The sequence below is a fragment of the Asterias rubens genome, chromosome 3 (genome assembly GCF_902459465.1).
Source record: "Asterias rubens chromosome 3, eAstRub1.3, whole genome shotgun sequence".
Lineage (NCBI taxonomy): Eukaryota > Metazoa > Echinodermata > Asteroidea > Forcipulatida > Asteriidae > Asterias > Asterias rubens.
This window is the reverse complement of record NC_047064.1, coordinates 17213491-17240083: the sequence shown is the minus strand read 5'-3', so window position 1 is coordinate 17240083 and position 26593 is coordinate 17213491. Positions and strand designations below refer to the sequence as shown.

At 39.0% G+C, this 26593-nt stretch overlaps 1 protein-coding gene across 3 annotated transcripts in view; it reads right to left on the bottom strand.

Annotated features, from left to right (window-relative positions):
- LOC117287976 (multiple epidermal growth factor-like domains protein 6) overlaps positions 1–26593 on the bottom strand; it is a 53171-nt gene that overhangs the window by 20762 nt on the left and 5816 nt on the right. For all 3 annotated transcript variants that reach the window (XM_033768640.1, XM_033768641.1, XM_033768639.1), the window contains exon 2: positions 7038–7117. In XM_033768640.1, the coding sequence (XP_033624531.1) occupies positions 7038–7117 (80 nt within the window). The remainder of the gene's footprint in view (positions 1–7037; positions 7118–26593) is intronic.

The window sequence follows — 26593 nt, the reverse complement described above, 5'->3', positions numbered from 1 at the left end:
ACGGACTGTAACTGAGTGGGAGTGGCCACGTACAGACAGTTCTACTCAATAGTGTTGCATCAATCCACCATCTCAAACTAAATGGTTTGTGCATTATGCTCCTTTAATACTGGACGAGCACGAGGCACATGGCTCTTATGGTCTTGGGGTCATTTGCCTCTATTCACCCGCTCAGGGGTCACGTCGACAAACCCCGGGCTATTCTTGACAAGAAGGCCCCCCCCCCCCCCCCTTCACCCTCCCGTCTTGTGTATCCTGTTGTTAACGTGGGGCAGAGATTACCTCTTTCCCCACTTGAGAGTTTATAACGGTGAAATTACATTCCATTAAACAGTTTCTGGCTACCGTGAACTGCTCTCGAGTGACTTTTAAGGGTCCGCAAATTAAGGAATAAACCAAGGGGAACTAACACTTTTCAAGTCTGTCAGGTAGAAATTTACTGAGAGACTCCCCTCCCCCAAAACCACACCCCCAACAAAACAGGGCTATTTTTGTTTCAGTATCTAGAGATACATTGCTCTGTTTCCCTGTACCGTATTCAGAAGAGCCAAAGTAAAAAAAAACAAAAAAAAAGAAAAGAAAAAAAAACAACATAATCCCCAGCAGAATCGGCGATTTCATTAATGGTCAAATAACGAAGTAAAAGTAGTTTGTTTCAAGCCAGTAAACTTATAGAAAACTACTAAATTTTAGTTACTTCTTTAAACTACTGATGTTGAAAACCTTAAATTAATTCCAGTTTATTTGATGCATTACTTTGTTCTTCAGTTAAAAATTATGCTTCAAAGCCATTCAACATTGAGCAGGTGGTCAAATCAATTCTGAAAAAAAGTCAAATCAATTCCGAAAAAAAGTTAGATTAAAAAAACAAAACATTGACTGTTCTAAATGGCCCCAGGGCGCAATTTTGTTTCCCCAAACGACAATGCAATTTCCCCTGCCTGCTGTGATTGGCTCTTTCCGTCAGATGACGTCATAATGAAATTGGCCTGCTCTTTTACCAAATCATTGCAATGTCATTTAGGGAAAAAAAATTAGCCCACAGGGCGCGTTTGAAAGACACGACATTGACTCGAATAAGTATTGTTTTCTAGTTCCTATACCACAATTTCTTGATAATTATGTGCATTTCATAGACGTTGAACTAAACATTTGTAGAGTTTGGCTGTTGGCAGCTTGGTGTTAACATCCCTTTGTGGGAGTTTACCGAGTTCCCTTGGCGTTGAAAATCATCCAAACAAACAAACCCGTGCTCAGTCCAACACCGAAACCAAAATGGTGACTACATTTATCCAAACGATCCAAACTTCGAGGCATCAAATACAAGAGCCTGTCATTTCAGACAGATGGATGATGTCTCGTTACTTCATGTTATAAATATTGCCGCAAGAAATCTTTAAACAAAACTGATTGTTCAGTAAAAGGTTCCCGGCGGTCCCCCGGGACGGTTGGCCACCTACAGCGACCGCTTCAAGCGCTATTGCGTTTTCGACCAGGCGCTAAATCTCCCAATCATTTTATAACCCATTTTAAGGCTGGCTGTGGTAAACACAACTGAACCTGTAATCCAAACAAATCACAAGCCGAATTCCAAACTGATGAATACTGTTAAAGGAGTGGTGTGCCGGTCACTTGTTTTTGGGGGACCACCAATTAGGTACCGTCATTCATTTGGGACTTCTTCTATACATTTTCCGTGAAAATTAGGATCAAAATGATATGAAGAGTGCAATAAAACTGTCTCTAACACGACTGGGCAAAAAGGGAAAACAATAATACGATAAAAACCTTTCCAGCAAGATTCCAGGATATTATTTTGAAAGTAGATTTTCTGGGGAGAATAGGCTTTAGTATTTTTTTTCAAATACAACCCACAGGGCAAGCTGACTATTACTTTCAAAATAAATGCCAAATAACCTGTGACACGATCACAAAAGAGCCACAGAGCCTGGAGTTCCTGCAGGCACTTGCACACAACTCGATGGAAGAAAACATTAAATCTTTTGATTTCAAGGCGATTGCACTGTCTGATTTGTTATAAACTTTTGAAAGGGGTCACATTTCAAAACTTGTTCATCTCTTCCTTGATAACTCTTGAATTTATGTGGAAATTTGACACACAAAATAAATATATATATTTTTAAAAGCCTGCGCATTATCTTGCCTGCAAGAAAGGCGCTAGAGTGGAATGTAAGAGGGTCGCTCGTTTTGTAAACAGATGTGGTCTATATACACATCAGTAATTGTAGGGGAGTAAATGCCAGTTTAATTTAACTCAGTGGTACATTTAATGAAACGGCCAGCCAATGACAGCTGAAGATTAGAGTTGAAAACAAAATTGTAAATGGGACAATTTAGAAATGTGGAAAAAGGGAAAACCATTGAGAGCAATTTGCGTTGTTTGCTCCACCATACACGTGCATATAGTAGGAACGTGTCCTACTGTCACTGACTTGGACTGCCTGTGACAAATTATTACGCCGAATTTGGCTAGGGGTGCTTCCGCAGACCGAATTACAACAGCGATATAAACCAATACTAAACTATTGTTAGAAATTGTGACCTTCCAAACGATCTTGAACTCTTGATTATGGCTACCTCGCCGAGTTTAGAAATGTCATTCATACATTTCCAATCCCATCAACTGGTTTGGGTTTTTTTTTTTTACATGTGGTCTAATTACTTCCTCAAGTTCTTCCGTTTGTACGTGCAGGGGGGGGGGGGGGGTCCTGTCTGATTGTTGTGGTGTCATCGAAACTATTGTCTGTCTCTATGAAAGTCCTCAGGAAAAGGCTGGCGGGAGTGTCTCTTAAAGGCACTGGACACCTTTGGTAATTATCAAAGACCAGTATTCTCACTTGGTGTGTTCCGACATAAGCATACAATAATAAATCTGTGAAAATTGGTCATCGAAGTTACTAGTGAATAATGAAAGAACAAAACACTCTTGTTGCATGAATTTGTGTGCTTTCAGATGCATAACAATATTTAGAGACTTCAGGCCTGAAGCATTTTAATATATTGAGTGAGAAATTCCATCTTGAAAACCCCCCACACCACGTTACTTCAGAGGGAGCCGTTTCTCACAATGTTTTATATCAGCAGCTCTCCATTGATCGCTAACAAGTAAGTTTTTATAGTAACAATTATTTTGAGTAATTACCAATAGTTTCCAGTGCCTTTAAACAAAATGTGCCACAATGTCATACATCTAGTCACGCACATTGTAAATGAGTGTTTTAACAGACTATTTTGCTATAGCTGCCCAAGCATTCATGCACCGTAGATTTAGCGGCTTATCATTCAATCTTTAAATTAAAGAGGCATTGTTTTGGTTTATGTCTAGATGACAGATAGACAATGTCTGTATAATTAATTTGGCTTTGCTTTTGTATGAGTCATTTGGATGAACAAATCGGTAGTCTTAATATTTAAGGTAAGGAAAAGCTTGTCCAATTAAAGTACAATATTGCAGTGAGTGGGTTCGTCTTTGTATGTACGTCAAAGTACTGGGCCCTATAACGAATTGGTTTATCTGACCTAGACAGTGTTTACGTTTTGTGTGATCAATCACATACTTGTAATAACAAACCTGAGAAAATTTGGACTTAATCCGTTGCGTGAGTCAGGAGACAATAGTGCAAAACCATGCCCAATTGTTCATCATGTAAACACAAATAATATGGCCCGTGTACAAAAACGGCGACTTCGGCTACAGCTAGCTACGGCTAGATCAGCGCATCTGCCAGTGATGAACAACCGAAATCAGCTATTCACTATAAAAATAGAAGCATGGAGTGGCAATTGTGGTTAAATTGCTCGACTCAAGTGTCATAACCGGGATTCGAACCCACACTCTGCTGCTGACAACACCAGAGCTTGGGTCAAGTGAACAAGACCACTCGACCACGACACGAAAACATCAGGCTTGGAATTTTATTTTTAAAAGGGCAAGGCCATTTTCATTTTGCAAAGGGCACTTCCATTGGAAAATCTTAAAGTCAATGGGAAAATTTTGAAGAGGGACCAATGCAATGTCATCCGTGGCGTGTGTGTAACTCCAGGCCTGCAACATGATGGTGAATGTATACTGATAACGGAATAAGGGAAGATTTGATAATTAAACCAAAGGGAAAGGATGACACCAAGATAATAATAAGCTCTACGCTCTAGATACACTTTAAGTAGAGCGTGGACGATTTTCCACAGGGATACAAAAAGTACAGTCGGTGTCAACATTCCCCTGGCCGTATCCAAGTTTATGGAGGCCGTGAACCTGAACTATTAATATTGCAGACCCTTGTCAAACATTGGCACTGTGCCGTGATCGGTTCTGGTTTCCTCGTCACTTTCCTATAGACCGTAATAGTCTTTGGTTATTTTCCTTCCAGAACACTTTCACGAGGGACAAAAACTAGGATGTACAACACCTTAAAGGCAGTGGACACTATTGGTAATTGTCAAAGACTAGCCTTCACAGTTAGTGCATCTCAACATATGCATAAAATAACAAACCTGTGAAAATTTATGAAAAAATGAAAGAAAAATAACACTTGTCAAACGAAGTTGTGTGCGTTAAGATGGTTGATTTCGAGACCTCAAGTTCTAAATCTGAGGTCTCGAAATCAAATTCGTGGAAAATAACTTCTTTTTTGAAAACTATGGCACTTCAGAGGGAGCCGTTTCTCACGATGTTTTATACCATCAGCCTCTCCCCATTACTCGTCACCAAGAAAGGTTCTATGCTAATAATTATTTGAGTAATTACCAATAGTGTCCACTGCCTTTAAAATACTTGGCACATCGCTGCCAGACAACATGCCATAAACACTGCGGCAAGCCCCTTCTTTTTTCACGTATAGGTCTAGTTTTCATGAAAATAATTTTGCTGTAGAATTTGGTGTACAATTTGCCAGATGCTGTTAAGAAACGAAAAACATCCGACAACTCTCTCGTCTGCATATTTAAGAAATTTACAATGCACACATTTAACGTGGATTGCCAAATTTTTCACAAACAGAATTTTGTGTGATATAATGCTTTTTTTCCTGAAAAAACACCGAACTGATGTTGTTTCGAAACGGAAAACATAGACAACCTTTCGCATGTACAGTAAACAAACTACATGCAACATGCAACATTGTTTGTACATGGCTCATGATTTTGAGATAATATCGGGATCCCGAAATTTCGAGTTTGTAATACTTATCATAGCTTAATTTGTGTATCTTAAATTCAAGCTTTATTTTAATAATTTGGTTGTAGAATTTGGTTAAAACACTTTTTCGAATCTATGAAATTGCAACTTAAATCGAAACTTCCGGGTCAAACCGCCCCCCCCCCCCATATTGGACCATAGCATCTTCAAGTTAGTGTTCTCGATTACTCTTCGTGCGTTACACATTTCACAGGTCCTACGGCTTTATGTCCCAACCGAGTGACACAGCAATTTTATGAAGCACTTTGTAAAGAAGAAAAGGCTGTCTAATTGCTTGAAGACTGAGTGTCACAACTGGGACCATGACCCGCACTCTGACAAAACATATTTTATTTGTTACATCCCTGTGGAGACATCTTTTGTTCTGTCCTTTGCCCTTGTACTGAACATCCTCGTTAAAGGCAGTGGACACTATTGGTAATAATTGTCAAAGACTAGCCTTCACAGTTGGTGTATCTCAACATATGCATAAAATAACAAACCTGTGAAAATTTGAGCTCAGTTGGTCATCGAACTTGCGAGATAATAATGGAAGAAAAACAAAACACCATTAACACACGAAGTTGTGTGCGTTTAGATGGTTGATTTCGAGACCTCAAGTTCTAAATCTGAGGTCTCGAAATCAAATTTGTGGAAAATTACCTCTTTCTCGAAAACTATGGCACTTCAGAGGGAGCCGTTTCTCACAATGTTAATACCATCAACGTCTCCCCATTACTCGTCACCAAGAAAGGTTTCACGCTAATAATTGTTTTGAGTAATTACCAATAGTGTCCACTACCTTTAAAGACTTTGTAGGCAAAATTCCTTGTTTATGTCACCTGTCTACAGAATTCCCCAATGAAGACCTTTTGTTTCACACTTTTTGTTTAGTGTCTGTCCTCTGTCTAAAAAAGTGAACGCTAAAAACCCCGTGCTCGTAGTGTACGATCACAGACCGCGAAGCCACTACACGCCTAAATGTTCAACCCTTGCTTTTGGGTTATTCATTCAATTGGTAACAATTTCTTTAAAGACACTGGGCACCATTGGTAACTACTCGAAATATTTGAGCATAACAACCTTACTTGGTAACGAGCAACGAGGAGAAGTTGATAGTGGTAACACATTGTGAGAAACGGTTCCCTCTGAAGTAACGTAGTTTTTGAGAAAGAGGTAATTTCTGACTCGAATAATTGAATACTTCAGTCCCGGAGCCTTTTCTTTTCTTAAATTTGTGCAACGAGGTCTGTTTCTTTCAATATTCTCTCGCAACTTCGATGAATAATTAAGTCCAAGTTTTCACAGATTTCATGTTATGCATATGTGGAGATACACCAAGTGAGAATACTGGTCATTGTCAGTTACCAAAGGTGTCCGTCCAGTGACTTTAATACACCCATACAATTATGAAACTTGGTATTGATTGTTAAAGGCAGTGGACACTATTGGTAATTACTCAAAATATTTATTAACATAAAACCTTTCTTGGTGACGAGTAATGGGGAGAGGTTGATAGTATAAAACATTGTGAGAAACGGCTCCCTCTAAAGTGACGTAATTTTCGAAAAAGTAGTAATTTTCATCGAATTTGATTTCGAGACCTCAGATTTAGAATTTGAGGTCTCGAAATCAAGCATCTGAAAGCACACAACTCCGTGTATGTGACAAGGGTATTTTTTCTTTCACTTTTTATCTCCCAACTTTGATGACCGATTGAGCTCAAATTTTCACAGGTTTGGTATTTTATGCATATTTTGAGATACATTAAGTGAAAAGACTGGTCTTTAACAATTACCAATAGTGTCCAGTGTCTTTAAAGTTGAATTTTTGAACTCACGTTTGCTGCATTCCGGACCTTTCTGTCGCCATCCTGTGCAGCATCTTTGCCGTGTAACATTCAATGTACCAACTCGAGAACTGTAAAGAGAAAGACAATGCAAAACAATTACTCGTTGTGTTGAATATTATTATATTTTAAAGACAGAAACTAAAGACAAAAAGGTAGTGGTCTGCTCATCAATAGGAGACTTTCCAACGCTAGGTGGCAGCAGACATACCGGGTAAATTTCCATTGTTTACGTAGTTCTGAACATGCGCATAATTCTGAGAACAATAGATTTACCCGGTAAGTCTGCTGCCCTCTATCGTCCCAGAAAGTCTCCCATTGTGGAAGTTCGTTGTGTGAGGTATCATCCGGATTCTGTGGATACTGCAATGGTAATTTAAATCTTGAGTATGTATTAAAATGTTCTTAAGTTGGAAATAATAAGGTGATGTTTGCAGAGACCAACTGCCATGTATAATACCAACTTTCTTCATAGATGTAGACGAGAACTGGTGGTTTGACGTTTCGATCAGTATGCTCTGATTGTCTTCCAGAGAATGTCAAATTTACAAACAATCATTTCACTGCAGAACAGTCAATGACCTTGTATTGTGTGAAAGTTATTCCAAACAGTAGCAAGTATATGACGTACTGGAAACAAGTAAAGACGCTATAGACCTATTCGTTGCAGAACAAAACCCTCTAAAAATCGTCATGTGGAAGTGACAGGAAGGGGAGGGTGGAAAAACACGACAACTTGACGTTTCAATCGGTATATGCTCTGATCGTCTTCAGGAGAACATTGAAATCTGGAAATGTTGATGATTTCACTATGGGACAGTCACTACTAACTACAAATAATATGTATTAGGGGAGTCAGGCCGTGTCCGAGTTGGTGGCTACGGCTTCGGCTACGACCGTTGCCAGGGGTGTTGCTAAGGGCGTCCTATACTTCAATGCATGATGACGCGGCGATCCAGCCGTATAGCCGTAGCCGCCAATTCGGATCCGGCCTTATTCAACAACAGTTGCAAGATCTTGTGGTGCACTGAAAACAAGTCGGAAGCTAGACCTATGGCAGTATGCAAAGACGACCCTTTTAAAATCGTCATTGCAATGTGCGGGGGGGGGCGCACTTTTTGACCCTGAAGAACAAAACACGAGCCGAAACAACTGGGTGTCAGAGCAACTGAAAGGTGTATATATTACCCATGGCATTGACGAATGCTGTTGACAATCGCCTATGTATCCCAGTGGTGTCCCACAATCCATCAAATGCAATTTAGCCAGATTACATGTGTCACACCAGTTAGTGGTTTCCTTGTTCGTACACTATGAGTTTTATGACTGTGTCAACTGTGTGGATGGGGCGTGTCCACCCCTTTTTGGTTTGGAAGAGGAAGATGTCGCATAACATGCAAAATGAAAACAAGAACAAGTACGTGGATCGAGATGTTAAATAAAGTGGATGTAACAGTGGCATCAACCGTTACAAGAACAATATTTTACGTCACGTAGGCCTATAGTATGAGGCGGTAACAACACACAATAATATTCAAGTTGAGTTGTCACTTTTCTCAGCAGCAACATACAGAGTAGAGTACATACAGTTAGGTAAAATGATCAATGGTGTACTTTATCTTGATTCCAGAGAGCACCGATGATTCAAATAGAGTCAGGGCATAGAGCAAGGGTCAGGGTAACATAAGTTGTTTTTGTTTGGTTGCTAACACCAATGTTATTATCTCGTATTCCCAAAATCATTTTCAAACTAGAAGGAAAAGCAATGAAATCTTTACTACTGGCATAGCTTATCTTGACTATACTTAAGGCACTAACGGACACCAGTTACCGCATTGAATCCCCAAATCGCCATTTAATTATTAAAAGTCCTTTTTTCTTGAATCAAAATAAAGGTAAGCGTAAACCAGAAGCAGTGATCTTAGTATCAGCTTTAATGAACAGGCGACACATCGTCGAGGTCTTAATGATTAGTTAAAAAAGTTGACAGCCGTGACACATTTCCTACACACCTCCTTAATATGATGGACCCCTGTCTGTTTATTGTCTTATTAACGGCAACACGTAGGGTACATTATTGGCTTGACCTCAGTTTGGACTTAACAAAGTGGATCTGGCAATTTATGGAGCTTGATTTACGACCACTTTTATTTGGGGTGTAACTTGCTCTCTCTCCAATTAGTAGGTCGTATATCGGATCAGATTGATGGGGTAGATCAGTAAAGCCTCTTCCACACTGTAGAAGCTCCCCGGGAAATTCCCGGGAAATTTGGCAGATAAAATCATACCTGAATTGCTAGCACTGGCACACTCCCACGAAATAGCCAGTAGTTTGTTTGTTAACACTCTCAATGGTAGATATTTAAAAGTTAATCCATTGGATTGAAATTGGATTTGAATTTTAAATGCTAAGGATTTATTTTTAAATCTAAAAATGGAAGCTGGTCCCTAATCACAATCCTTGAGATTAATTTTTAAATCCTTTCCATTTAGAGAAAGAGTTATCCCTGCTTGGAGTAGGGTTAAGCAAGATTACCCCATGGGGAAACATTTCAAAGATAAAAATGGTTCAGTCTGTTATAAACTTCATAATCAGTAAGCTTACACAAACTTTTTAACAACTCTGTTTTTTTATCATAACCAATACCTTTAACCATTTACTAAATAAACCCTTGCTTACTCATGTTTCTCTCAGCTAAATGATTAATGTTGCCATTCCTGAACTCGACGGCCTACTTAACAAAGTACAAATGACATCTGGTGACATATGACGCCCGTGCATGTGGCGGACACATCCATTACACAGTGAACCAAATGTCAAACTTCAGAGAGAAAAACCTCGCAGTTAAAATATTACACACAAAGGGTTTTAAAGGAAACACAGAATAGGGATGGCCTGGTCATAATGTCCTGGCGAGAAAAAAATAATAGCCAGGAGTGTGAACAGAAGAATTGCTGAACAGAAAGTCAAACCACCGTGGTCAAACAAGGTCCACAATGACAAAAGGCATCAACAAATTACAGATAACATGACGTTGTGACAATTCGCCTAACATCACTAGACCGGACGGCCACCTTTACGTGAGGGCTACACCTAACTGATTTGGGATACCGACTCAAATCAACTGCCACCAGGGAAACCTGCTTACCCCTTTGACGATAGGAATGGTTAGCATCCACCAGGATGCCCGGTCACGTAGAGCAGAATGCAATACCTTCCCAACTACTTACGAAGCAAATGTGGTTGAGTGTCATGACCGGGATAAGAACCAATACTCTGCTGCTGGCAGCACCAAAGCGTGGGTCCGGTGAACCATAGAACTGGGTCCTAGCTCTATGGGTGAACTAGACCGATCGGCCACAATGATTCAAAACCCTGAAAGTGACGTTCGTCTCACCTTGTGTGCAAACCGAGTAGAAAGGGAACATAATACCACAGACTGTGAGTCATACATAGTACAGTGTGGTCAGTTTTTAAAGGCACTAGGCACTACAGGTAATTGCCTAAAATAATGTTCAGCATAAAAACTTACTCGGTAACGATCAATGTGGACCAAATTTGTGGTGTTTTTTCTTTCATTATTCTCTTGCAACTTCGATGACCAATTGAGAGTCAAACTTTTCACAGATTTGATCTTTTGTAATATGCGTGTGTTGGGATACACAAATCTTTGACAATATTACGAAAGGTGTACAGTGCCTTTAAAGAACAAACGTTATGACTGTGAGTTTTAGCTCATATGATGGATATCCAGGGAGGTGTCTGAATCAACAAATGAGCCAAACGATTCATCACATTAATTAACATCTACCAATGCCAAAGGAATTTCAAAATTTGATATTGGAAGTGACAAATCTATTTTGGAACCACACCAAGTTTCATATCACGGTAATCTTCAACCACTTTCAACGCTGCTGATCAAGTTCAACCTCAGCCATTTTTGCATTGTTATGCCCAAACTGAGGCTATGGAGGGCAAAGTTGCGTGGTCCCTTTTTGGTATAATTGGAAACGGTTTTCATCATATAAATTATGTTCTTATTAAGTACACCGCCGAGGTTAAATGTGCATTGTCTTTAAATGCCCATAGGTCTCTATGTTAAAGGAACACGTTGCCTTTGATCGGTCGAGTTGGTCTTTAAAAAGCGTTCTGATAACCGTTTGTTATAAAATGGATATGGGTAGAAAGATGTTGTTAAAGTAGAATACAATGATCTACACAAATATGCCTCGAAATTGCATGGTTTTCTTTGACCTTCGTCGACTAACACGGTCGGCCATTTCCGGGAGTCACATTTTTGACTCCCATAAATGGCCGACCGTCTTAGTTCATAAAGCAACAGGAAAACCATGCAATTTTGAGTGACACTTGTGTGGATCATCTTTCTAACCATATGCATTTCATAACAAATGGTTTCAAACGCTTTTTGACCAACTCGTCCGATCCAAGGCAACGTGTTCCTTTAAAGAGGAGCTCTATAGGTCAAATTCAGTGTTGTGATCCACTAAATTTCGTTTATGAAAACGGGAAAAAACATCACATGTCTCCCAACCCTCAAGTTAAAATGATGTAAAATGCCAGTGTGTTTGATACCCTTCGAATGCTTTTTTTTAATATAAGATTCCCAAACCATTCGATGTCGTGACATTTCACAATAGGGACATTTCGTTTTCGACGACGGATGGTTCTGCGACGGTAAAGATGACATTTGGCGTCATCTGCGCATGCGTCAGCTTTGAGGACGGTCGTCCCTCAATTTCTACGACAGTACTTGGGATGAATCTTCGTTGTGCTGAAATCGACAACGTTTAGCTGAACAACCGTCGCAGAACCATCCGTCGCCGAAAACGAACAGTCCCTATTAAAGGTGTGTACGAAGCCGTATTATATAAAAGCATATTAGAAGCTGTGGAAGTCCAGAAGCTGTATGAAGTTGTCATTCAGTTCGGTTCATGATTCTGTATTCGCATCTGATGACGCACATTAGCGAAGTACAAAAACAACACACATTTAAAGGTTTAAAACAGAAAACAGAAGACAATTTATAAACAGAACCAAATTACAAAGCACCCACAAATTAACATGAGCACAGCTATTCCATAGAGTCATTGCACCACTTCTTGCACAGGAACCCACCTATACTACAAGATGATATCAGAACGAACTTAGGAGCTACAGAATACAAACTTAGAAGCTGTATAAGAAAAGCTCAGAAGCTGTATATCCCTCACCGCATCGATTTATCAAACGACCAACATTCTAAAATCACATTAACTTCAGCTGCCCTAACATTCTCCCCCAGGATTGACACCAAGACGAGTGAGACACCTGTTCCAATCTCCTTGCCCTCTATCAAGTACGTAAAGCTGAGAAAACTCGATCCCCCTGTCGCCCCCCTCCCCTTATAGGTCGGGTAAATATAGAGATACACCGGGCCCTAATCAACATTCCCAACCCCCTTTTCCTCTTCATGCGTGTCGTGTTTTACCGTCAGGTGGCTAACAGTTGTTTCTTTTAAAGAGCAAATGTAATGTAACTGGAATGAATTGCCAAGAAACACATGTAGAAACCTTAGTTGACATCACTAAACTGCCAATTTTAATTGCACTTAAAAAAGTGTAATTTAAAAGGGCGTAATTACTACCAACCGTGCATGCGATCATGCGAGTCTATGTTTTGGCCTTTGGGAAAATGCATATCACGAGCAAGCTCAGTTTGATGTCAAGTTGCAGTAACAACGTGGATGGTTAGTACAATAAAACACCAAATCTAGTTTTATTATTCAAGATGGACATTAGCGTTCATGAGGCAATTTTGCTCCTTATCCCGATTCAAAGAGAGTAAAGCACAGCAGCGTGTTTGCCAGAAATACAACATTTGAAAGTCTCAGTTCATTTTATATAGCACTTCTTCGGTCACACAAGATGAGGCAATGGAGATTGTAACGTACAATTTTCCTATTTTAAAGGAACACGTTGCCTTGGATCGGACGAGTTGGTATATAAAAAGCGTTTGGAAACGTTTGTTATGAAATGTATATGGTTAGAAAGATGTTTTAAAAGTAGAATATAATGATCCACACAAGTATCACTCAAAGTTGCACGGTTTTCTTTTTACGTCGCGAACTATCACGGTCGGCCATTTATGGGAGTCAAAATTTTGACTCCCATAAATGGTCGACCGTGTTATTGGACGAGGTAACACGAAAACCACACAATTTCGAGGCATGTTTGTGTAGATCATTGTATTTTGCTTTTACATCATCTTTCTAACCATATGCATTTTATAACAAACGGTCACAAAACATTGTGAGAAACAGCCCCTCTGAAGTGACGTAGTTTTCGAGAAAGAAGTAATTTTACCACGAATTTGATTTCGAGACCTCAGATTTAGAATTTGAGGTCTCGAAATCAAGCATCTGAAATCACACAACTTCGTGTGACCATGGTGCGACAAGGGTGTTTTTTCATTAATTAATATCTCGAAACTTCGACGACCGATTGACCTAAAATTTCCACAGGTTTGTTATTTTATGCATGTGTTGAGATACACCAACTGTGAAGACTAGTCTTTGGCAATTACCACTAGTGTCCAGTGTCTTTAATTTCATTTAATTTATTAATTTCACCGGTAAACAAGTACAGAAAATAAGAACGGTAAAATAAACATATACAAACAGGAGAGAGAAGAAAAAAAGTAGCACCCCTGATGGATTTTATGTTATCCACAACGGAAGGGACACTTTAACTTTGATTGATATAGTTGAATATTATAAAAGTAGACGTTCTAAAAATCTTTGATCACTGCTCCAAAACACCTTTATGCATGTACATGATAGTCCTGGTTTGTTTTAAGGTCTACTTGTTATGTATGATTGAATGGCTGCCGAAGATAATCTAATAAGCAATCAACATTTCTTCCTTTTGCCATTTTTAGACTTCCCCTTAGTCGACATACACGTCCCCATTTAAATTTTTGCTTTGCAGGTCTTCTATTCTAGTTATAGGGGGGGGGGGGGGGGGGGGCAAATAGTATGAAGGGTTTACCCGGATCCAATTTTGTTTTTGTAGTATAGAAATGCACTCCTCAAAATGTTCCCATATTTTTGTTAAAAGATTCCCTTTTTGTGAATCGATTTAGGAAAACAACTTTCCCCATTGAAAAGCACAACGAGATTGGCACTTTTGATGTACAAAACACAAAATTGCTAACCCTCGTTCCCACATCTGTCCAATCACGTGTCATACCACACGACCTCGAACCCAAGGTAACACCATCTGCCCGACTGTGTACATCCCCCTGGTGTCTGCTCACGTACACCCAAACTGTCTATCCCAGATGAATTATTTAAGGCTCTGCCGCAATCATAGGGCATACACATTTCCTCAAATTAATGAGCGACATTTGTGTCAGTTTCAATTAACTACTCGGAAGGAAAAACCTATAAAAGAATATTGCATAGACGCAGTCTCACAGGCTACCTGGCTGACATGATCGAGGGCTATCATGTCAAATGAGAAGTCATTTTCGTTCCATCATAATGACCCATTGCAGTCTCCTCAAATTAATGTTTAGCCCCTCAGGTTTTCAAAACTTACATGAACTTTTAAAGTACTATACATTATGTTTTGCAAAAAACAAGGTGTATTGCCTTCTTGTTTCTGTGAATGTGACTGCTCTCTTTGAACAAGGGTTCAGCATTGGTATTGCTCTCTTTGAACAAGGGTTCAGCATTGGTATTGCTCTCTTTGAACAAGGGTTCAGCATTGGTATTGCTCTCTTTGAACAAGGGTTCAGCATTGGTATTGCTCTCTTTGAACAAGGGTTCAGCATTGGTATTGCTCTCTTTGAACAAGGGTTCAGCATTGGTATTGCTCTCTTTGAACAAGGGTTCAGCATTGGTATTTAGTGGTAAAAACTGCTACCACTTGCTTACATACCCTCTTTGAATCAAGATAATCATAATGTACAGATTGGTCTAATGATGAAACTGAAATACATACTCTTTTGATTCACGACAATGCACATAAATGGTTTAATGGACAAATTTGGACCACTGGAATACCAACTATCTTTGCACCAAGATAAGGTATTCAGTTTAGGTTAATTAATTGCAAAAGTGCTTCCATTGGAGTACTTGCTCTATTTGAATAAAAATATGTTGCATCATTAGCATATTTTAATGGTGAAACTGCTACCACTGGCGTACCTCTCCTCTTTTAAAAAAACAAGACAAGAAACAGTACAATTCTTCCACAGGAATACTTATACTCTCTTTGAATCAAGTTATGGTACATCAGAAAGGGTAAACATGGGAAACTTTTGCTCTAAGTGGCACCTCATCTCATGAAGAATCTAGCATAAGGTGTCCACATTGATATTATTGGAAAAGAACCTGCTGGCACCGGTACGCATACTCTCTTGAATCAAGATAAGGTACAGCGCATGTAGCATTGACACCATTGCTAACCCGTAAGTGCTTACTCTCTTCCAACAAAACAATATGTTGTATTGTTTTGCTAAATTATTCTAATTAACAACCATGTGCATTTGCGGTTGCCAGCTGTATCTGAACATGTTGCTGTTTTGGCGTGTATTGAACTTCACCCACAAACAGGAAACACTGAAAATTCCGATTGCGAGCGTTTCCTTCCACATTATGATTGCATTGTTAAGTAAACAAACACTTGAATACAAGTATTATTTCTTCCTCAGTGTCTTATCAGGTAATTATCCATAATTATTTTAGTGTCGAGTTCTAATAAGGGATCGGGGGGGGGGGGGGTTCAAAAGCCCCCAAGTCATGGTAACGACACTGCATAGCGAATGGAAACCGATGGGCCCAGTTTCTAGGAGCTGCTTAAACTCAAGAAGTAACTGAGCACAACAAAGTTATGTTAACGAGAATAAGGTTACCAGCCAAAGTACCATGTCATATGTAAAATCTGTGACTGGTATCCTGCTTATTGTGGCTTAGCAAAAAGGAATTAAACATAATTCTCTGCTAAGCAGCTCTATGAAATTGGGCCCTGTTTTGTAGTCTGACCATAGATTTAAGTTGGTAAGAAAACCATATATTTATACTTTTAATTTTAAGAATTCACCAAAGCCGGCAAGAAACATTTGGACGGATGGATTGTGCCATTGATGACGTCATTGACCACCATCTTTGATTTGAAACAATGGAAAAGTGCACGCGTGTACGCACTGCGAACGACTCCCTGCCAATGATAGCTTTTTAACACATGTTCGTTTCATCAAAGACGGCGGCTATAGAACTTTATCACGGTGTGGCCATCTTAATTTTACTCCATTCAAACTCATTGTATTACCAAACTGAGGCTGGACGAAATATTAGTCTGGTGCCATGTTTGCGCAATGAATGTTAGCTTTCATTACTGTGATGGAAACATGGAACATGACCAAGATGGTGACAGCGTGATAAGGGTCTATTGCAAGGGGGTCTATTCATTCACCTTTTTTTCCCTGAGATAACATTGTTGCGGCTGTTGCACTGAATCATAGCGGATCTTAAACTCAAAGAGTATCCGTGTGTTAACGTTGAACCCATATAATAACAGCTGGTATGTGATTCAAAATTTCCCTATGCAAAAACCCACAATGCAAGTTGAATGGCAGCGATAATTACACTAATCAGTTACATCCTCTAAAACAGAAACCTCCTAAAAATAAAGTAAAGTTACGAAGTCTTGGTGTATTGGTAAAAGAAACTTTTCACACTGTCCCTGAACAGTAATGGTAGTCTTAAAAGACCACTTTAACCCATACGGGGATTATAAGTTATAATGGAATGTTATACATGTTTTGTAATGCGTTCATAACAACATCGTTGTGTGTGTCCATGTCTCACCTCCATGGTGTAACACACTTTGTATTTTGTCGTCAGCATTTTGTATTGTCATTGTGTGTTTGTCTTGTCCTTGTTTCTTCTTCTTCGCTGTTTGTTTGTTTGTTTGTCTGTCTGTATAAAGGCTGTTGTCTACAAACCTCGGCTTACTCCTAACAGCCTCATGCTCTCGCTCCTCTCTTGTACATAGTTATATCCTAATATTAATTTTTTTTTTTTGCTTTAAGATTATATTGTTTCTGTATAATTTTTTATCGGCTTTAGATTTTGTTACATTTCTATGAACTGTTTAATTCTCACAATTGTTTTTTTTCTCGACAAGATTATATAATAAACGTATTATTGAATTGAATTGAATTGAATTGTTGCCACTATAAAGATGATTTGTTTTTTTGACACATGGTCATCTGTTATGCAGATTATAATCTTGACATAAGTTTTGGGTGGGGCTAAAGGCTGACAGCATAGCTTTGTTCTGTCTGGAGTGATGTCACAAGTATCCGCCCACAAGAGTGAACAATAGGTTCTGTTGCATAGATTATGATCTTGATACAAGTGTAGGGTGGGGCTGGGCTGCTAAGCTTTTAACTGTCTCTCGTAAAGTTACAAGTGTCAACCTACGAGGGAACAATAGGTTATGCGGTTCGCCAGGTGTTACACAGGGTACACTGTTGGGCCCTTAACAATGAGTCTTCTAAACAATAGCATATTTGACTATACAAAAGAGGCAACATTACAATACAAGGTTCTCATACATAATGTTTCTGTTTTGTTATTAAAGTATTTAAGTTTAAGAGCTCTTGGGCAAGAGAGAACAGGGTTCACTTTTTGGTCCTTATTTAATGATCATTCTAAACAATACGACAATCTTACAAGAGAGGACAAAAATAATATTACATGGTCCTTACTGTACGCGATTTCTGTTATGTTAATGCACTCAGTTTTAGCGGGACATTCATTGCAGATTTTATACGCACCCACTTTCAGACACGTACACCCCTGTACCGCCCCTTATATCCGCCACCATCAACACCTGAAATTGTTTCCTTTTAAAGAAAGGGGAAACACACTGTTGGTTGCTGCCCCAAAATAAATTGAGCGACGCTTCAGCCACAGACGTTAATTTGAACCTCACATCCTAAGATGATATCCCGACTGGCGTGTTGTCAATCTGTAAGAAACTTTGAGATGTCTAACATGATTTCGGCCCAATTTTTGTTGAGTTGGTTAAGCATAAAAAGTTGTTAAGCACAACAAAAATATGCTTACCAGAATAAGGTTACCATAAGGATCTCGATGGTGAATTTGCTTATGGACACGATGCACTAAACACGTTCAGCCAGGCACATGAACTGCATAATACGAAAACACCGACTCTTATTACTTGAGTTTCAAGATCGGCTTCTAGTAGTAATCTAGCATAAACGAATGTTCATGATTTCAACTAAAGTCCCAAATAAATGACATTGTTACAAGACAATGCCTTAAATACACTGGACAGTATTGGTACTTGTCAAAACCAGTCTTCTCACATGGTGTATGCATAAAATAACAAACCTGTGCAAAATTTGAGCTAAAACGGTCGTCGAAGTTGCGAGATAATAATGAAAGAAAAAACACCCTTGTCACACGAAGTTGTGTGTTTTCAGATGCTTGATTTCGAGACCGCATATTCTAAATCTGAGGTCTCGAAATCAAATTCGTGGAAAATTACTTCTTTCTCGAAAACTACGTTACTTCAGAGGGAGCTGTTTCTCACAATGTTGATACTATCAACCTCTCCCCATTACTCGTAATCAAGAAAGGTTTTATGATAATAACTATTTTTAGTAATTACCAATATTGTCCACTGCCTTTTAATACATGGACCAGTGAAACAGCTTGTGGACCAGTGAAATGACAACTTGCTATAGCTGGTCCTTCTGGCTAGTACACGCGGGTGAATCCGGTTTCTCGCTTCTTGATGACAACACACAGTAATATAACAGGCAACGGTGTTTCAAAAGACTCGCAGGCATACGTGCAACTTGTAAAACTTATGTCCTGCATATTTTCACAAATGTGCCACTTCCTGAGGGCTGTTTATATTCTTCCAACAGCCTGAATTAACAATTAGCCACAGATCAAGAAAACTCAATTTCTTTAGATTAGTTTTTTCCTCAGCCGAGTATAGGTTATACTTCTTCTTAACATTGAACAGTTCCAGGGCGAGGATGTTATCACTTATTAAAGGCACTTGACACCTTTGGTAAATGTCACAGAACAATATTCTGACTTGGCGTATTCTCACATGCATCTAAAATAACAAATCTGTAAATATTTGGACTCAAATGGTCACCGAAGTTGCAAGGGAATACTGAAAGAAAACACACCCTTCGTTACACAAATGTGTGCGCTTCATAGCCCAGAATAAAAGGCTTCATGCCTGGACAAACTATGGTTTTGTAACAACATTATCATAAAATGATGGAGGTTGTATCGTCAACATGTTAGCCCTGCATCCTCGATTAGTTTTTTCCTCAGCCTAGTAGGTTTTTACTTCTTTTTAACAGTGTACAGTTGCAGAGCAAGGATGTTATCACTTATTATAGACCATTTTTGATGTGAGAATCCGCTATCCAGAACAATGCAGCCACGGCGGCTATGGTTTTGCAACAACATTATCACAAAATGGTGGAGGTTTTAGCGTCAACATGTAATAGCCCTCTCGACTGGTATCCGTTGGTCATCCATCTTCGAAACAAAAGAGACTCCAAGTTTATTAGTACGAGTTTCCGGGTGAACTGATTTTTTGAAGAAGGAACTGCCTGGGGGACTGGGGCTAAAACACAAATGAGGCCATTCGTGAATGACAGGGGCAGGAAAGTCCGCATTTTCTTGTATAACTGCATACTTTGGCAAGTTTCTATTTTAAGGAGTTGGCCTATCGCAGGTGTTATGCTGGAGTTCAGGACAATGTCACACACACACACTAAAACAGCATGACAGTTACATTTTGTACTCATAAGTTTTGATACCGTTTCAAAGTTTCGTAAGGGGGGGGGGCAATCGATATCCGCGACCCCTCATCCAGATCCCCACCTAAAATCTGGACTTTTGAGATGAAATATTACTCCAATAAAAAGTTACATTTTATAAGCTTTAAGATAGAATGTTCAGTGTCTTGGGGAATATTTCTCGTGTGTTTATTTGTTTGTTTGTTTGAATGATCTTCCCACCAAGAGAACTCGGAAAAACAACCAATCTCTCTCGTACAAACATTGGTTAACGTCTTGACCACGGTGTTTTGGATACTATTTATGTATACATGAATACATTGTACTTGTTTATACTGTCCTCCACAGGCAGACTACAAACAAAAATAAATAGCATTAAAAGAACGCTTAAAGTGGGTTGTCTTTAAGAAAAAAACGCAGACGGACTCTACAGTTTTAATTGGCCAGAAGTGCTCCCCTAGACACAAATTGTGCTCCCCTTTGTGCCCCATTATGTTACCCTTTCAGCGCTGCTGCACCATGATTTTAAAAGTGAGCTTTCAGTTTCCTAATCGTTCCCAAACCTACATCATACCTTTAATAAGGGGTCTGCCTGGTATGTGTGTAATGCTGACGGCCAAGTTATGTATAATGATACAGTAAACGAATGTTACTGCAGGTATAGGCATAAATCCTTGCTCCAGGCTGGCGGCATTTCACATTTGTTTTTGTATTATACAAGGACGGACCCAAACTCTGATTTCATTCAGAAATGCGTCTAAAGGCTATTTTTAAGGGGGACATTTTTCAAATTCATTAACGGTAAATCAAAATGAAAAGAAATTACGCTCGGTGTCTTCTTAGATATAAACAATTTCCAACGTGGGAAAGCGTCGCGTCTCGGAGTTCTGTTAAAGGCACTAGACAGTATAGGTAATTACTCAAAATAATTGTTGCCATAAAAACATACTTGGTAATGGAGAGCTGTAAAACTTTGTGAGAAACGACTACCTCTGAAGAAACATAATTTTTGAGAAAGAGGTAATTTCTCACTCAAACATTAAAAGACTTCGGGCCTGAAAGCATTTTAATAGGCATCGGAAAGCCCACACATTTTGTGCAACTAGGGTATGTTTCTTTTTTTATTGTCTTGCAATTTCGATGACCAATTGAATCAAAATTTTCATAGGTTTGTTATTTTATGCATTATGTTGGATACACCCGTCCAACTAAGATACTGGTCCTTGACAATTACAAAAGGTGTTCAGTGCCTTTAAAAAGATTTCCCTTGAAATTGGCATAAGACCCAGCGGCCTAAGACCCTTGCAGACTGTATAGACCTTATCTGTTGTTGATAATTAAACCGCGTTGGTTGGCATGGACGGCCAAATATTTGGCAAAACGTTCGATCGAAATTTCAAAATTTCTGCAATCTTCAACAAAATACATTGAGCAATGTTGAGACCCAACTGGACTTGAATCCCAGACCATCTCTTTGTAAACCAATGCCTAATTTCAAAGAGTTGCTTCAGAACAAAAAGTAGCTAAGCACTGAATAGTTGTGCTTGCCAGGATACGGTTACCATCCAAAACATCGTGTCACATGTATGCCTACTATTTGTGAGTGGTACCCTGCAAATGTTTGCTTAGCTGAAAATAATGTGAAGGAATATTTCTTGCTGAAACAGTTGACATCGGAGCTTGATGAAAGATGACATTGGAGGAAAAACCGCCCAAATCTGTTCACCTCCATTACAAAACTATGTAATAGTCTCTTCATCAGACAGTCCAATTCCAAGCGTAGCCTTGAGATTTATGGACGATGCAACGGGGGCACCACGCCCGGAATAGATTTGATTTACTCTTCGCTGATGATTGGCATATCAGACACAAGTTTAACGGTATTCCTTGGATAGACGAGTTTTCTAGATGTCTCCAACTGTACACTGTATTCAGATTAGCTGTTCGTAAAATCGTTTACCCTGGTTTTAAAGCACACAACCAGCCTTCCAATTCGGTGATATCCTTTTTGTGTATAAACACCTACAAACAAACCACCCATGTTTTGCCCTGCACTTTGGGCAAGTTCAACAAATCATTATTTCGGTTTTTGGCAGATCGAAATACGCAACGGTATCTATGACAGAAATATTTCACTGGAGGCTCGGCCACTGGACGAACCTTTCTGAAGTTCGCTTGCAACATAATTAGTTTACAAAATTACCCATCTGACGTTATTTCTAAACACAAAAAGTTAGGCCAATACATGTTTGAGATTTTAAATGAGTCAAACTTCATTGACTAGGATCCGGGTCATTTGGACCCGAGGGGTCAAAGTTATTCAGTGTTCATTCAGGAAATAACTAAAAAGAGAAAAACATAATTTGAATGAAAATGGTCACATTTTCGCAAAATTAAAACTTGCTTGTTTTTCTTCTGGCTGACATCATGCATTTCAGAAGAGGTCAACAAGTATTTGTTTATAATTTCCAAACCCCGGCAACAACACGCTGATCCTTCCTACTCGAGCTGAAAAATACTTGCCCTCGCTTTTTATCAATGCCATTCCTCGTCGATTATGCATTTAAAAAAGTGGCTTAATCAAGACCGGCATAATGTGAAAAATAGCAGCATTTGTTTGGTCCGGTTCTTTTATCCGGGAAAAAAAAAACGTTTTGCAAAATAAAACACAGACGCCAACAAAGTCGAACCATATCACTGTCACCCGTGTTCCGTTCTGTGATCTCTGCTGTGGCCGGCTATACACGAGAAAGGTTATGAACCATAATTAACATGGACCTCTCTGCAAGTTCCTTTGCCGATGTTAACAGTAACTGATACAGTTGATAACATTCAAGTATGTATACACCAATGTTTCAAATTTTAACTCGCATTGTGAAAGACGTTTATGCAGTCACGTTTTCCAGAAACAACGGAGTAATGGATACAGTCAATTCAGAAACTTGTGCACGTTTTTTTTTCATGCACGCTTTTTATCTCGATGGCAAATCAGAACGTCATGAAACTAGAACACCATTCTTGGCTCTGGGCTAGAACACCATTCTGGACTCTATTTTTATAAAACACAAGTCTAGGCGTTGTGCTCGAACACCATTCTAGAACACCGTCCTGAGATAAATACTATGTATGGCACACCACTGTTGTAAAACTATAATTCTTGGCTCTGTTTTAGAACACCTTTCTGGGCAATGCTAGAACACCATTATTGGCTCTAGAATCTGATGCTTACATATGCTGGGCTCTATGATAGAACACCATTATGGCTCTGTGCTTTAGTATTTAGAAGATCATTCTGCGTCATATCCTAGAACACCATTCATAGCTCTAGCGGGCTATAGAATACCGATGTGTTGCTAACTATTCTGCAGCCGATCTCACGCACCTGCATTAAAGGCAGTGGACACTGTTGGTAATTACTCGAAATAATTATTAGGATAAAACCTTACTTGGTGACGAGTAATGGGGAGAGGTTGATAAGTAATTTTCAACGAATTTGATTTCTAAACCTCAGATTTAGAACTTGAGGTCTCGAAATCAACCATCTAAAAGCACACAACTTCGTGTGACAATAGTGTTCTTTTTCCTTTCATTATTATCTCGCAAGTTCGATGGCCGATTGAGCTCAAATTTTTACAGGTTTGTTATGTTATGCAAATGTTGAGATACACCAAATGTGAAGGGCTAGTCTTTGAAAATTACCAATAGTGTCCACTGTCTTAAAGTCGACTCGTGCGAGATTTCTTGGTGTTAGTGGTGCACAACTAATAAGCAATACAGGTTGTGCAGGTGGATTCAGTTGCGTACAATTTCGTGAAATCGGTGGCTGTGCTTTATTGCTAAAATTCTGTTGCTAACTATTTTGGTCTCAATGACATCACCATGCTGTTGCTCAGAACGCAGTTCATGTTTTGGGGGGAACCGGTATGACTTGGGTGTTATTCTGTTTCTGGAACACACAATATGTTTGTTCCGTTCTACAATCTCCGAGTGTATATAGGACATGGAACTTATTTTACTTAGGATATCATAGTTTATATGGGTTTGTATCTATACACGTCCGGTAGCCAGTGTATGTTTTCGTGGGTGGAATCGGGTGAAAGGTTTTACAGGAAGTTGTGAGTTCGTTGAACATTAAAGAAATATAAAATTATGTAAGAGATCATGAAGGCAGCAGGTACCACACCAAGCAGCTTCATTCCCCGTGGAAGGTGGTTAAATAAACAGGTTTTATCAAAACGTGAAACTATTATTCCCCATCAATTAAAGGAACACGTTGCCTTGGATCGGTCGAGTTGGTCTTTGAAAACCGTGCAGTTTCGAGTGATACTTGTGTGGATCATTATATTCTACTTTTAAAACATCTTTCTAACCATATGCATTTTATAACAAACGGTTTCAAACGCTTTTAATAGACCAACTCGTCCGATCCAAGGCAACGTGTTCCTTTAAGGAGAGGACACTCAGAGATAAAATTGCAATATTAAACTACAATTCAATTACAGCAATGGGAATTTCATGGAAGGGTACAGTACACTACAAAACACTGGGGTGTTAAAACTGACAGCACTGGTGACAGCACTAAAAAATATATACATATCAAACCTTACACCATAATAAGCACGGGGTAAAAATGTCTACCTCCATGATATATAAAGGGTGTTAAAATAAAAATATTTCTTCCAAAACTACCTCATTGTTATGTTAACCCCGAAGTTATGTTAATGTTGATTCTCTCTTGGATAACTATAATTATGTGACGACAACCCATTGAGTCAATATTAAAACCCTAGTTTTTGCAGTGTAGAAAATAATGAAGAGGTTTGGGAGGTAAGAACCCCCGCCCAGCAAATATATATCTAGGTCGAAGTAAACAGAACCTTTCCGTCTTTTCGGGTTCAACCATTAAGGGGTCAACCATGGGGGTTTCCTTCCTCCATGGTTCAACGTACAAATCCCTTCCCCTACTCCTCCCACCTGAAGAAGGAGATCCCGGTAAGTTTAGTCTTCCTCAAGAAAATATACCGAGGATCCGGCCCAGTGTACACGTAAAGAAAACACAAGATTCCAATAGACGTGCAACCCAACCAGAAATCTCCATCAGTATTAATACACCAGATTGACCTCTGACCTTTAAATTAGTTTACCTGTCTTAAAAGAAGAGTCATATATTTTTTGGGGGTCAAATTTAAGGCACTGAACACTATTGGTAATTACTCAAAATAATTGCTAGCATAGAAAAACTTATTGGTAAGGAGCAATGGAGAGCTGTTGATGGTAATAAAACATCGTGAGAAACATCTGAAGTAACGTAGTTTTTGTGAAAGAGGTAACTTCCCCTTCAAATAATAAAATACTTATTTTGCAGATGAACGCACACACACACTTGTGGAACAATTTTCTTTTCTTCTTAAATTCTCTCGCAAATTCGACGACCAATATTGAGCCCAAATTTTCACAGGTTTCTTGTTTGAAGCATAATATGCTTGGACACACCATGAGAGCATACATGTCTCTGAAATACCAAACCTTTACAGTGATTTTAATAGTGATTTATACGCCAATTATTTATCAATAAAGATACAATAAAAGTTGCCCGTGGAAAAGGAAGTTAAAGCGGAATTCAGTGTCTACTTGCTGAGGAACAGGGACAAAACTCAATAAAAACGCTTAATGTTGTCTGCATATTAAGCAGCTCTATTAAAATTAGACATAGGGCCCGAATTCACAGAGGTGATTGAACACATAAAAAGAAGAACAAAAATCTATCTTGCTCTGCAGAACAAGAGTGCCAACCAAAATACCAGGGCCAAATTTCATAGGGCTGCTAACTAAGCACCAAACTTTGCTGAGCATGAAATTTCTTCTTTGATAAAACATGGTTACCAACCAAATTTCCATTTTGTTGCAAACTGCTTGTTACTGGTATTTAGCTGTTGTTTGCTTATCCTGAAAATCACGTGGACATTTTATTTGGTTGGTAATCCTGTTTTTATCAAGGCAAACATTTCATGCTAAGCAATTTTTTGTGCTTAGCAGCTCTATGAAACTGGGCCCCGGTCACGTAAGGCGCCTGCTACTGCTCACAGTTTCGCTTATGAGCAGGATTCAAGAAGTTAATTAGTAAACTCGTTTTGCTTTAGCAGCTTTATGAAATTGGGTCTAGGTCAAATCCACACTCTGACGAATGAGTGTAATCTATTTATAATCTGGGCGAGTATACATCACTAACGACGTGAAAAGGAACCCTTAAATTCCAGTGAAACCAAGCTGGTTTTAAACTGTTTACTGTCTCGACAGCTTAATTTGGCATGCACTAAACCTCACACTTTTGCTGTGTCGAATTCAAATGATTTTCGCGCGCCAAAGTGCGGCAATAAAACGAATCGGTGACAAACATCAAATTTATTGAATTAATTTGCCGCACTTAAAAAAAAATAAAATTGCGTCGCGGGAAAACCGTTGCCAAAGAGCCATGTGTCATGATGGCAATTAGAGCGGTGACACTTAAATCTTGAGAAAATCATAAATTATATTGTCTTATTATGAGTGGCGTTCATTGTCCCTTTTTTTAAAGAGTGTACTGTCAAACAAAATTTATTAATTTAATTCTGTAATCTACAACATGTCTGTTCCAGTCAGAAATTGCTTCCTATCACACCCCGGAATACTCCCAGCTATGGAG